This window comes from Ahaetulla prasina, chromosome 2 (genome assembly GCF_028640845.1).
Source record: "Ahaetulla prasina isolate Xishuangbanna chromosome 2, ASM2864084v1, whole genome shotgun sequence".
NCBI classification, from domain to species: Eukaryota; Metazoa; Chordata; class Lepidosauria; order Squamata; family Colubridae; genus Ahaetulla; species Ahaetulla prasina.
Genome location: NC_080540.1, coordinates 246,905,873 through 246,920,869, shown reverse-complemented (window position 1 = coordinate 246,920,869; position 14,997 = coordinate 246,905,873). Strand labels below are relative to the sequence as shown.

Sequence of the window (14,997 nt, the reverse complement as noted above, 5' to 3'; positions counted from 1 at the left end):
ACATTCTTTTCTCTGAGAGTCAAGAACATTCAGCCTGCACCTGGGTAGGAGTGACTAGGGGCCATCTCCAGTTCGGATGGTGGATTGATTGGATCATATTGACGGACATGTGGGTACAGGAGATGGGTGTTTGAACTTTCAGATTCGGGTTTTCCCAGATGTGCCAATATGAAATCTCTAATAAAATGGATCTTTGAGGAATTGCTAGCCTTGGCGTCTTCTTTAGTTGGGGACTAAAGAAGAACCCTGACAGATGCTGCTATAAAACAAGATACAAGGCAAGAATAACTTTGGGGTAGAGATAATAATTAAGTTACGAGAAATAGGATCTGTGCAGTTATTACCTTTTTTCTGTAATTTGGGATTTTTGTCATACTGAATACTTTCTACTTCACTTTCTGTAGCATCCTCTTTTATGGGAGGAGAATGTTGTGTCTGAGGTAGGATATCTTGAGAGCCATTTTCAGGTTTCCCTTCTTTATCATGTGTTGGACACAAATCTTTTTTCACATTTTCAGTCTCAGCCTTTGCAACTGGTTGGATTATAGGCTGATTAAAGCAAGATTTATGATTAGCATTAATTTCATTTTCATGTAACAGTGATCATCAGTATATTTTTATTGCATTCTACATTTTAAATAGTAACACAAAATAAGTAAAAAAAATGAGCTGCACCTGACAAACTCTGCCATCCTTTTGAAGTGATACTGATACCCCAACAGTAGGTGCCATATCCAAAGGCATGGGTGGCAGTTTTTGCCGAGCTCTATTAGGTGGGACAAGAATAAATGCTCCTTCTATAGCTACTGGATGGTGGCAAATTTCAGCACTTCCTTTCTTTAATAAGCTAGTTAAAAGAATTTCAGTACTTCCAAGAGATTGATCCCCACAGCAGAGATGAATCTAGAGGTCAAGAGTATTATGAGAAGAAAAAATAGACAAAATAGATCATACTGATATGAATTCATATTTAAAGAATTTACACAATCATCTCCAAATGCAAACACTATTCTTTAAATATAATGCACAAGAATTCGTAATGAATCTTAGATTAACTTCTTATGGAAGCAAGGATTCCCTAGAATTTGATCTTCCTCAGATTGTCTTATTTTCTAAAATCCCTAATGCTTTAAGTCACAATTCAGCAATAGCTTCAAATAATCATGTTGTAGGACACGAGTCAGAGGGACGCAGTGGGTTAGTGGCTAAGACGCTGAGCTTGTTGATCGAAAGGTTGGCTGTTCAGCGGTTTGAATCCCTAGTGCCGCGTAATGGGATGAGCTCCTGTTATTTGTCCCAGCTTCTGCCAGCCTACCAGTTAAAAAGCACATAAAAAATGCAAGTAGAAAAATAGGGACACCTTTGGTGGGAAGGTAACAGCATTCTCTGTGCCTTTGGCATTGAGTCATGCCGGCCACATGACCACGGAGACATCTTCAGACAGCGTTGGCTCTTCGACTTTGAAACGGAGATGAGCACTGCCCCTAGAGTCGGGAACGACTAGCAAATATATGCGAGGGGTACCTTTACCTTTACCTTTACCTTTACCTTTACCTTTACAGGACATGAGTCACAACTCACAAGCCATACAAGGACAGCAAAACTGATCCAGAGATTAATGGTACTACTAAATCAGGGAGAGACATGCTGGATCAAGCAGAGGGAAATACTGTCTGCCATTAAAGTATAACAAGAATATCTCCAATTCTGGTGATGCATGAGCCTATTGAATTATAATGTCACTAGCATCGGCTTGTATAATAAAAGATAATGATTGATCGGGGTGTTTTAACACTGGTTCACATGCAAACATTTCTTTCAATTTCTCAAAAGCCCTCTGACATTTCGATGTCCATTCCAACATTTGCCCTGGTCTTGGCTTCGTCCCGGTTTGCCTCTCGGCTAGCTCAGCCACAGTTGTGTCAGATGCTGTGAGAAGAAACAAGCCCACTGGTTTTCTTTTCCAACAGTGACTTCATTTATTGGGTCTCTCTGTACAGGGTCTCAGTAATAGTTGAGGTCTCTCTGTACAAAGTCATTGCTGAGAGCTTCTGCCTCCCAACCCCTTTTTAAACATCCCGTGCTGCTTTTCTGTAGGGCCAACACTTTTGCTTGCATGCCAGACTGGATTGTGATTAGTCCACAGGATTATTTCAGATAATAGAACAACTATTGAAGTTTAAATTGTCACAAAAATTGTAAAAATGCTTACCTGCAACTTTGAGTGACCAAAAAAATAAGCTCTTAGAACTTCAATGCTGCTGCGTATTCTAACAGATGCCCTTTCTGGTTCAAAGTTTGGATTCATCAGGTCAGTAAATGGTTCATTGGTGACGTCATTACCAAGTAGTGAATAGTAAAAGAAGAACTCAGGCTTTCGTTCTGGAATTTTCACTGTGGTAGGTATTAACTATTGTGAATGCAGAGGGAAACACAAAATAGACTATGCATCTTCAGACTGATTATTTGGAACTATGAGCATTCATTTGCACTTCCACTATAAATATTCTTCCACATTCTACTAAATTTATTTAGGCATTTAAATATTTAGCAAATATAAAACCAGAGGACTCAAAAATAAGAGTAACCATTAGCTCCTGCTCATAATTTTTTAGCTAGTCCCATCAAGACAGAATACAGTTAATTTATATTTTTAGATTTTAGAGCAAGAAAGAGAAAGAGACAGACAGATATAGTACCATGCATACTGCAGATACGATTTGAAGTGATTCAGAATTTGCATAATCCAGTCCCTCACTAATTACTCATTGAAGCAGCTTGTCTAATTCTAGGCTTCCATGCAAGCGATGTGACCCATTGAAAGAAGCAATTAAAGTTAATGAAACACAAAGCAGCCACAACTTTTCTTTAGAGTTATATGGATAGCTGAAAAAAAATATGGGCAGCTTTAGTGAGCAGAGATGGGTGCTACAAAATAAGGTCCAAAATATTTATTTCTAATAATTTTAAAGAGTATATGGAATCCCAAGTTTGATAATATTACAATGTCATCATGTGCTGTGAAGATCATGCTTTATAAAATCATCTACATGGTAACCAAATAAGAATTTGCATTTACTACAACAACCCATTTAAAAACATAAATCAATAGTATTACCTGTTCTAACTGTGTAGCAAATGCAATGGTAACTGACAAAACAAAATAGTCACGACAATATTCTGCTGGTCCAATTTGATGATATCCTTCCTCTTCATTTAGCACAGGTACAAGATTTTTGGGGTCCAATCCAGGAAACTGAAAAGATACTTTAAAAAAGAAGAAATTTGACTTGGACTTTCTGAACAAAAAAAAAAATGATCTGAAAGTTGATTAGATAACAGAAATATTAATAGGTTTTTATGCTGTGAACACACCTAAGACCAATTTGGTCACTACAGTTTACAAAAGTTGTGTCTCAAGGAAACTAAAACATTTCCTAGTCGATATAAAAAAACCTGTATAAATTTATCACATATTTGTGTACGTGTGTGTGTATGAGTTTGTGTGTGTGTGTGTGTGTGTGTGTGTATACACACACACACACACACACACAATTTATAGTTTAGTAGGCAGGTAGATAAATAGATGACAGATGGTTGGTAGGTAGATGGGTAGATAGGTATTTAAAAATTTTGTGTATATACATATACACAGCATTTAACATTTTTAAACCCTGCCTTTTGTATTCATAATCGGTCAATTCTTTACCAACTTGGAATAATGTAACATAATTTTGTGTTGAAAGTGATTCCTAAAAATCACATTTCTTATATTGTAAAACATTTCCATATATTCGTTCTTGTGAACTACAAAGGAGGACTGCAATACAGTATCATGCCAGTTTAACTGAAGGTCATGAGTGCAAACAGAAGTTATAGCACTGTTCACAGACAGTGGGCACGATGCCTGGGTTTTATAAACTGGCTTTACTAGGTTACACAAACTGACTATAAATCAAACAAATTTAATACAAAGAGTGCAAGAAAATGTTATGAAGCAAATGGATGAAAAGAAATTCCACCATATGAAATACAGTACGCATTAAGATTATACTTTGCTAAAATTTATAACAGAATATAAAAAATATTTAGGACAGAGAATAATATAAAAGTATGAAGAGTAAAACTGTTGAATCAAGTTTAAGTAGAGTAACTGTACACATGCTGAAAAATGATTTAAAAAATAGCAGTAAGAATGATTAATTTAGAAAAATAAGAAATATTGCAAAACATAATAAAGACAAAAAATTAAAATTCCAACACAGAAAAAATAGTAGATATGCGATCTGTTTATAATTCTAATATCTTATTTTTTAAAGTAAATTAGTCTGAATATGATATTGACATATAGGAAGACACAATCAGAACTACCCTTAAGAGAGATAGAAATGAATCTCTTCTGACTTTGAACAAACATTATTAAAAATGAAATGAATTCACAAGATAAATATATCAGTTTAACGTATTTCGCAAAGACATATAACTATATATAAACTTCTAAATAAAAATTATTAACTAAGATTGCTTCATTTTCTGGATATATAATACAGTACACTTATAAACAGTCAGAAATCAGGTCTCAAACTTTTCCAATAGGACTGAACAGACTTTTGATTTAATGGGTCTACTTAAAAAACTAATCTGGAGATCTATCACCTGAATTTAAGTAAAATCAAATAAATAATAAAATTGTACAGACATATATTTAAAATTACTAAACTAGTGTAACTACATGAAGCTGACAAGTTGTTTTTAGGCACAAAATAACATATTCAATAGAAATAATAAATAGAAACAAGTTTATAAGACATTTGTATGGCAAATTTGCCAACCATTTCTGGACCTAGAATATTCATATCACAATTCACAGAATTTTTGCTGTTTTCTATGAAAAAAAAAGCATTTATTTTATACTAACCTGCCATTTCTCTGGGAGGTGCTTCCCTTGCTTTAAAACCATCGATGGATGCTTTGGTGTCAGTTTCTAACATCAGATTTAGTTGCAATTCAGGCTTAAATTTTGTGTATCTGTTGCTGAGTAAAGGATACCATTTTGGTGGCTGTAGCAATTTTATTGAAACAGAGATAAATAATGTGCTTACAATAAAGAAGCAATAATAAGAACCAATAAAATAATACATTTGCAGTGCAGCAAGATAAATTAAGCAGTTAAGCAGGAATATATTTAAAAAGTTCAAAAAATAAAATTAAGAAATTATTTTAAGTGGTCATTCTCTTTTCATTAAAATAACTACATAACAAAAAACATCAGATGTGCAGTATACAGGCATTTATTAATCTATTCTATGTGCTACCGGTATCAGTTTTTAGTTCCATTTCCCAAAACCAAAAACAACTAAGCAACACGAATATATTAATATGGTCTTAAATTAGAGATCTACGAAAATTGAAATAATGTTTTCCAATATTGGTATGGTTACCAACGGATGTTATGAATCAATTGAATTTATCAGTGGAGAGGAAAGACCTAAAATGTTTTATTATAGTTTCATTTTTGCATAAGCTTAATAATATTTCATCAGCTTTTATCTCCATCAGCACTGAAAAATTTTCTAAGAACAGATAGTCTCTTTCAAAATAGCATCGAGTATACTTTAACATTAGATCTTAAGGGTCTCTTATAGGAAAAAGATTTAGTAAAGTTGGTCTATGACCACACTTACATATCATACTAACTGTATGCTTTGATTTGTAAAGTAAGCCACATTTGCCTGAGCTTATCTACTAAACTAAACCACAAATATGGCTCACAAATCATACAATGTACCACACTAAATTATGGTTATCCATATTTGTCTGTATTTTAGCCTATAAATCCAGCATAGTTTGAATTCTATGGTCAACAGTTAAGTGTATTGTGCAACATAGCTGACTTTGGGCTTCAATAAACTCTGGTTAAAGCGTATTGTATGAATATGCATATTGTTAATCTAAAGCCCAGTTTCACTGAAGAATAAAGCAGTATCTTTTCTATACTGCTTTATAACTGCAGGTGGAACCCAAACTCCTGTACTGAGAAAGTTTCTATCACTCAAAAAGCTAAATGATAGACAGTCAAATCACATTCTTTCCTGTGTCTGTGTGGTTTTTTTCCTTAATGGAGAATTATCAATTATTTTAAAGCTCAAAATTTTTTAATCCAAATAATGGTGTAATCCAAACATATACATTCCACTCTGTGCAAAGTTAGGTTATTACTTAATCCAGATCAAAACAATTTAAATCTGGAATACCACAAAGAAAACCTATTTTATCATGAAATAGATACAGAATTACAAATACCTGCTTTTTCTCTTGAGCAGTTCTTAAATCTAGCACAATATAACCTATCGTCTCTTTAACTGAAGATAGAGAATCCAAAGCAAAGCACTGCAACTTGACAGGTGTACGCTGTAATCTGTACAAAATATGAATCCAATGCAAGAATTGTTAGCACATATATATATATATATATATATATATATATATATATATATATATATATATATATATATATATATATTTCTTTTGTTAGTGTGAATGCAATTATCTTAATATTTTACATATAATATCAGAAACAACTATACTAATTAAAAGTATTCTCTCAAAGAGAGTTCACTACCCATTTTATTCACAAGAAATACAATCTAGTATTTAAAATAATCTTTCCCCAAAGGATGAATGGATAGAATAAAACAGATCTATTAGTTTGTTCTATGATAATCTATGATAATCTTCCCATTAAAAGAAAAATAAAACTGGAAGGATAGAATATTTATCTTTATTTTAGATATATGTTAATAGTTAACAATCACATATTCCGTTATTATATTTATTTCTTCTATTGAAAAGACATTTGAAAAAATAACAACCATGGGGAACAACTGATCTCTTGGGTCTCATTTATAGCATTGTCACAGATCAACTCACTATAATTATTATTAAAAAAAAATCCAGGACCCTAAAGCAGGTCAATTAACAGATTCACAACTATTTGAGCAATAACCTGTGTTGGTGAAGTGCTTTCCTATCAAGTTCCCAAGCTAACTCCGTGGCAAATTCTGGTTGATCAGTATGTTCTACAGGATCTGTAGCTAAATGTTCGCCATCAAACTTTGCTTCTACCACTAGCATACGCTTTGGACGTTTTGGGAAATAACGCCCTAGGGAAAAAAAGAAAAAAAAAACATTTCAGAAGCTGTTCAATAGAAAAACTGTACTGTGCAATCTGAATCAAATATTCAAAAACTATTCTTTAACCACTGCATAACTATATCTTCCATGGATTGGTTTCAAATAAATTTTGAAAAAAACAGTTTATCCCAATTATACCTAGCAAAACTTGATTTGTGTCTGCAACAGACAGTAACTCAGATGATTGGTTCAAAAATGTAATGTTTTGTGTTTACATATTCTGCTAAGCCAAATTCTAGTTTAAAGGGAACAGGTAAGCCCACTGTAGCATGCAGCATAAATAATCCATTTCTCTGTTACTGTTGAGCTAACATAGAAACTCATGTATTTTGTTTAGCATAAAATGTTAACAGGAAATGCTGCCTCATTTGTTTTATCAAATAAAAGGAGTTCCTGGTTTTCATCTTTCCAGTTTGTACATATTGCTACAAACCACAAACCTTCCATGGGTCATTTCTTTACTTACGCTAGCAGAAGTGGGAGAGATCAAATTCATTCATACTAAGCCAAAATTCTAATTAAGAATGAAGTACAAATACAATTAGGGACCAGGTTTATAGCAGTTACATATTTAAATGCTCCAGATTGCACTCTTCCAAGAGAAATGGCCAATACAAGGTTAAGGAAAACACTGATAGAATTTATAATATAGACTTTTTTCACAATATATCAAAACTAATGCATGTATGTGGCTGTACTCCCAATCCCTCAGATAGACTAGCCCAAACTCATATTGTACAGCAGTAATGACACGTGCGAAAGGTGATATGCCACAATGTTTTGGATGATGTGTCCGTATTCATTAACACACAACTATTTATGAAAGCATACCCAGTCTCATGCAATTTTCGATGGACGCAAAGGAATAGGATGTGTTCTTACACAACCTTTGAAAATTGTACAAAACAGGGCATACTTTCACAGTTTTAGGAAGCTGCAGAGATCACAGAACAGCATTCTCCAAAGCTGCTTCAAGAAAGAAGACCTCCTGCAACCCACATCAACCTCAGGTAGGGCAGTGAGGACATGTCAACAGAAAGAGAATACTGCCTGAGGGGAAGTGGTACACATCTCATGAGCCATAGGAAAGGGCACAATGTGACCTGAGAAGCAGCAGTGGCATTAGGGTTGAAGTCAAAACCATCTATTTCAGACCTAGCCTGGGGTGCCTCTGTTCAGGGTGGCCTAAATGGTAGGGGGGGGGGGAGAGAATGGTTTCTCTTTTGTTTGTTGGACTGGGTGTGACATGTCAAGTTAGGCATTTTCCAAATTTTTGATATTCTCAGCCCAAAGAGTTCACCATCATTATCCGACAGTCTCTTAAAGGTTCCTGCAGGACAAAAGCATCAGTCTATTTTTGCTTACTCTGGAATACAAGTCTTGCCTGATAACACACTTTAGGACAACAATAGAACTATAAAACTGACCAACATGGTATTCTACTTGGTATGGGGCTTCCAATATGTCAATCAAGAAAATGGTTAAATTTTTTCTCCTGTTTTATCAGCTGCCAATTGAAGCTAGGACATCTTCAGGCTGCACACAAATCAAGCAGATAATCTATGGAGCAGAGGGAAGAGGAACTCTCTTTTGCTACAGCTATTCTATTCATCAGCTCTCGTTCTGTAGAGCATAAGTACAAAAACATATCATATGGATTCTTCTAGCAATCCGTCGAGCAAAAATCCAAGCCATCTGCCAAGACAAGTTTTATAATCTATGAAATTCTGAAATGATATGATCACAGAAACATTGTGGCAGAAATTTTTTGTATATTTAGGACTACTTTAAATACCACTGCAATGTAAAGTCAGATTCAGCTCTACTGTATGGGTAAATAAGTGCAGTATAGATCAACCCACTTGTCGTGTCCCACTCCTCCGCTGACGGCCGGGTCAGGGAAATCCGAATCAGGCGTGCCTCTGCAGCTCTGCCAAAGTCCTAGCAAAGTCCTCAAGGCAGGCAGGAGACCAGAAAGTGACTTCAGCAAGATATGTTCGACTTTGCCTGACTCAGAGACTGCCAGAAAGCAGATCCTTTATATAGGCCATAGGGTGTGGCTCCATGACTCAGCACTTATCCAGGCCTGCCCCTCCCTTCCTTCTGATGCCGCCGCCTATCAATTCTTCTGAAGCGAGGGTCACTCCAGTCGGCAGCTGTTGGTAATAAACCTCCCTCAGGCTCACATGCTGTGGGGGAGGGGGAGCGGTCTAGTTGCTCCATTTGCCTGGGCATGGAGCCAGGGCTGGGGCCGGGAGGTGCTCCCTCCTCCGCAGCCTGTCTGGGCATGGAGCCAGGGCTGGGGCCGGGAGGTGCCCCCTCCTCCTCAGCCTGTCTGGGCATGGAGCCAGGGCTGGGGCCGGGAGGCATACTAGGAAATTCTTCAGCGTTCGGAAGCAGATAAGAAGATCCCGGCAGCGGTGAGAGCGGGCAAGACACAACACCACTGACAAAATTTGAGTAATATATAACCAAAAAATAATTTGTAAAGCATTTGTCACTACAAAAACTACCATGTGAAGCATGAGTTTACCAGATTGTGGAAACCCATAATGTAACAAGAATTCCTAATGCTTAACTCTATTCTAGTAACTAAAGTAAAAATGGGAAAAAAGCCTAAAAGTTTAAATAATGTGACCTCAGACCATGCTTATTTACCAATTTGTAGAGTGACAAGAATCAATGTATTGCTTTGAGTAATGTCCCAATATAATCTGCCATAAATTGGAGACATCAATTAGATCTCTTCTGAAACAGGAAAGTCTGAATTATAGTGTGAACAATGTAACAACTGCTACTCTCCTGCAGCGCACAGAGAAACAGCATTCAGGTAAGTCCAACATCTCTTCTTTCTACCATAGACTTATAGTCTGAAAACAACAATATATGTATTTTTCTTTCCTTATTGTGTTTTCCAATACAGTCTGGGTTTATTTTTATAGTACAAGTTTTTTTTGGCCAGAAACCCATTAACCAGATATCTTCCATTAACAGGAAAAATGTGGGGACAATTTTAACCATTGGAAACTATTTTAACAACTTCCAGATCAAATATGAAAAAGGAAAGATTTTTGCCTGTAGGTGCTATGTAGGAAATTATTTATTATTTTATTAAATATACAAGACTGCCCAACCCTGTAATGACTATGGGTAAAATAAAGATTTCCTCACAGCGTTCCCTCTCATTACCTGCCATAACATATTTCAGAACAGTACCAAGCTAAAGAAATAATCTTTTAGTATGTGCTTGGCTTATTCAGATGAGGTACCCATAAGATCTTACCATCTGTGCAAAAATATGGCATATTTGCAGTTGGCACAGATCTCGAACCAATGAGGGCAAAAGCTGGCTGGATAATTCTGGGAGTTGAAGTCCACCAGGCGTAAAGTTGCCAAGGTTGGAGACCCCTGCTCCAGAGGATGGTAGAGGACAGAAAGGCCTGGAGGAACCCACTCCATGGGGTCGCGATGGGTCGGACACAGGGGTGAAATCCAGCAGGTTCTGACAGGTTCTGGAGAATCGGCAGCAGAAATTTTGAGTAGTTGGGAGAATTGGCAAATACCACCTCTGGCTGGTCCCAGAGTGGGGTGGGAATGGAGATTTTGCAATATCCTTCATCCAGGAGTGGGCAGGAAATGAGGATTTTGCAGTATCCTTCCCCTGGAGTGGGATGGGAATGGAGATTTTGCAGTATCCTTCCCTTGCCATGCCCACAGAACCGGTAGTAAAAAAAATTGGATTTCACCACTGGTCGGACACCACTTCACAACTAACAACAACAACAGATGCTTCCACTGGAAGACTTCTATACCAGGGGTCTCCAACCTTGTCAACTTTAAGACTTGTGGACTTCAATTCCCAGAGTCCCTCAGCCAGCAAAGCTGGCTGAGGAACTCTGGGAGTTGAAGTCCACAAGTCTTAAAGTTGACAAGGTTGGAGACCCCTGTTCTATACCCTTCAGCAAAGAAAAACCTAATTATTTACTGCCACGCTGCAGCAGCAGCACCCATTGTGGCTTCTGCCACTGACCCTTAAGGCAGATTTAATGCCTGGACGTTACCCAAACCCAAGCTGGTTCACCATCGCCTTCCAAAGCCTTCACCAACCGCAGCAGGAACCTCGGAGAATTCAAAATCTGGAAGCCGCCGGGTTGATTTTCGGCGGTATCCCACACGGGCAGGAGAAGGGGCGCGATGATCGCCTTCGCCACCCCCATTCCTCGCCAGATATATGCCCTCGCTCGCCCTCGAACTTCTTGAAAACATTACCTTCCAAGATAGAGACCACAATGAGGAGCTGGTCAGACTTAGCGCCCATTTTCATTCGGGTCAGCGGCTACCGAGCCCCCCAAAAAAAGAAAAAAAAAGGGGGGGGGGAGGCTGGGTTATCCCCTCCAGAAGCAAGCAAGCAAGCACAGCGGGTAACGTCCGAAGCCCCTTTCCTATATGGGACGCCAAAGAGCCACGCCAGGAGGCGGCAGGTTTTTCTCCTCCCAGTCCCGCCGGCCCGCCGCTCTTTCGCGCCTCCCGACTCGTTTTCAATTCAGCCGCCGCTTAGCAACCGGGAGGCGTAAGGAGAAGGCATGCCGGAACGCAAGAAGGACCAGCCGCCGAGGGAAAGGGGCAGCGTTTGCCTCCAGCCTATGTGGCTTCACTTCCGTCTCTCGGGCGCCGTTTTCGGAGCGAAGGAAAGGGGGCCACAGCGCCGCTCACAGGCGCGGCGGGAAAGTTCAGGGCAGGGAGCCCTAAAAGCAGCAGCAGCAGCAGCTGCGATTCGGTCTCAGCGGAGGGAGGGATAAGTTTCAGTTTTGAACAGCTGTGGGTGTCCTCCGCTTACGTGGGGATTAGCAACCGGACTCCCCGTACAGCTAACGAAAGCGAACAAAAGAGCTGCACATCCTTTCCAAAACCAGATGGCCCAAACGGCTACTGAGGAAGGGAGGGAAGGATTTAAACAAAAAGGTTTAGTCCGCGCAAGTGAGCTTTCCGTCGTTGCGCTCGATTAAGGACACTTCTCATCCTCGCAGACAGAGGTGTGCAAATAATGATTTCCGTTGCAAGCGGGCGGTGAGGGTGTTTCTTCAGGCTTTCATGAAATCCCTTAAGGCAGCTTTGCTGGCTGAGGAACTCTGGGAGTTGAAGTCCACAAGTCTTAAAAGAGCCTAAGTTTGCAGACCGCTGCCTTAAGGGGACCTGCTTACTTTCTGCAGAACAGGGGTCTTCAAACATGGTAGCTTTAAGAGTTGTGGACTTCAACTCCCAGAATTCTCCTGCCAGCTACGATTTGTGGAAGCTACGCTCGCTGGAGAATTCTGGGAGTTGAAGTTCACAAGTCTTAAAGCTGGCAAGTGTGAAGACCCCTGTTCTGCAGAAGATCCCTTGGTCACCCGTACTAACTGTAATCGGATCCACTCTTCCTCCGAATTTTTACTCCAAATTGTCTCCCTTTCGACTGCTTTGCCATTGGGTGATAAGACTTAATTGAACGAGCACCCACCTTGGTTTGGACTCTCAGATAAGTCATCTGTTTTTCACTAGCATACCATATGTACAGTCGGGTGAAATCCAGCAGGTTCTAACAGGTCTGGAGAATTGGTAGCGGAAATTTTGAATAGTTCAGAGAACCAGCAAATAGAATGAGACTATTGCCTTACACACTGTAAGCCGCCTTGAGTCTTCGGAGAAGGGCGGGATATAAATGTAAAACAAAACAAAAAACAACAAAATACCACCTCTGGCTGGCCCCAGAGTGGGGCGGGAATGGAAATTTTGTAATATCCTTCCCCTAGGAGGGGGGGAATGGAGATTTTGCAGTATCCTTCCCCTGCCACACCCACAGAACTGGTAGGGAAAAATTTTGGATTTGACCCCTGGTACTGATACCACAGAAAGTTTTTTTTTTCTTTCCTTTTTTTTAGTTTTCGTCTCACCTCAAGTCACATTACCTCATCCTATACAAGTCTTGAGGGGGTGCGAGGAGAATAATCCTTCCTCTTGGTTTTTGATCTTCGTTTTCCTTTATGAAGATTACTGGGAAGCTAATTTTAGCTTCAGTGATCTTCAGAAGTGGAGCCAAATGCCTCACTCAGTCTCCCAATACGTTTACATTAGTTTACATTATCTTTCTATCTAGCGTTGTAGATCTTCCGTAGTCTTATTGCAGAGAAACCCTCCTTGGGATGAGCCATCTATATTTTTAAACTTATAAACTGAGAACCAGAATTTGCACTGAAATAAATATATTGGGCAATTTTGAGAGGTATAAATGTATTCTGGGCAATCTGAAATCTATATCTGTATTATTTGCCTTTTCCTGTTAATTACAATATGTGATGTGTCCTTAGTATGAAAAAAACTACTGAAGAGTTCAGAGCTTCAATTTCAATTCTAGCCTATTTTCAACAATTTAATGATAGATATGTAACGTTCAGTTTTTCTTATATTTCCATGCTGGGAAAATCTGTCATATGGACCTGAGACAGCTGGAATTTGGAAACGTCTCCTGCAATAGTTGTCAGTAATCCTAATCTGATTCCTACAACATTTCCATGTTCTTCAGAATACTTCGTCCTATTTTCAGCATACTTTTAACTGTGCTTTTATTACTACCATACGATAATATTTTTCTAGAACCATATTTTACTCAAATCAGTTAAATAGCTTTCCATGAGTATGCATCCAAACAGCTTGGGATGCTTTTATACTACATAATGGGTTAATCTTGATTGAGAGGTTATGGTTCACAGTTACCAAAAAGACATTGCCTCCTACTTTTTATTGTTTTGTTTTGGGGTTGTTGTTTTGGAGGGAGGGCTATACTCTTTTGGAGGTAGTACTAGAGTGCAGATACCCATTATCCCCCCCCCCACCTTAGAAGAGTGCTTTAATGATGCAGAAGGCTGGCATTTTGCTTTAAAGCATGCCAGTATTCCACTTTTAAAATGTAACATTATCTATCTGGTTAAAGGTCAGAGAAAGCAGGGAGCCAAGAAAGATCTTTGCATGCTAGTTGAATTCTATAACATTGTAATGGTGCGGGTGCACAAGGACATTGTCAGTATAACCGGTCCTGCAGAAAAGTTAGCATTGTCTCATTATGAGAAAAGCTGGAAAACAGTGAGGGAATGATACAATGCCAATATTATTTGCTTAACTTTCCACCATTTTGGTATAGTATCAGCATTAGCAGCGTTAACTCAAAAAAGTGAATCCTTTGCATTTTTTTCCAATAACTTATGTACGTTTGTTGATTAAATGCCTATTATAGACTATTTTGTCTGTTGTTTCCCATTTCATGCTTTTTAGTATTTTAAATGAGACAGTGAAATTAAAATATTGAATGGCAAAATATCTTCATATTGTTGTAATTCATGCAGTCAAGAGAATCAAAGTCAACTCAAGGATTTAAAAAAAATGCCTTAAGAGCTAATTAGGTGGTTTCTACTATATATTTGCAGCTATTTTTATATTATTTCTCATCTTCTTTCCATTAGAATTATTCCCAAAATTGTAAATTGTATTGGTGCTGAAGAAGACAATTTAAGTTCCAATTTTTTATGTAGGATGCATCCCAAACTCCTTTTCATCATGTAATTTGAAATGTATATTAAAAGCCATATAGTTGTGCATTTTGTTTATTGAAGTTGTTTCAATTATTTTTTTCTTAGTGGAAACAGGACTCAAATATTGTTCTTTGGCATGTCATAAGACTTTGTAAAATGCCAGCTACATACACTTAAGTAACATTGGGATAATTGCCCACTGGTTTAAATATTTAGATATTATAGATGTTAAATGCTTAAA

General features: G+C 38.0%; 1 protein-coding gene across 1 annotated transcript in view; it reads right to left on the bottom strand.

Annotated features, from left to right (window-relative positions):
• CEP120 (centrosomal protein 120) overlaps positions 1-12,267 on the bottom strand; it is a 40,014-nt gene extending 27,747 nt beyond the window's left edge. Inside the window, exons 1-8 of the mRNA XM_058170148.1 lie at positions 11,464-12,267; positions 7,007-7,163; positions 6,304-6,418; positions 4,919-5,060; positions 3,119-3,267; positions 2,213-2,410; positions 676-903; positions 345-549 (exon numbers count right to left, since the gene is read on the bottom strand). Coding sequence (XP_058026131.1) covers positions 345-549; positions 676-903; positions 2,213-2,410; positions 3,119-3,267; positions 4,919-5,060; positions 6,304-6,418; positions 7,007-7,163; positions 11,464-11,518 — 1,249 coding nt within the window. The 5' untranslated portion in view covers positions 11,519-12,267. The remainder of the gene's footprint in view (positions 1-344; positions 550-675; positions 904-2,212; positions 2,411-3,118; positions 3,268-4,918; positions 5,061-6,303; positions 6,419-7,006; positions 7,164-11,463) is intronic.
• Positions 12,268-14,997: the final 2,730 nt, after the last annotated feature.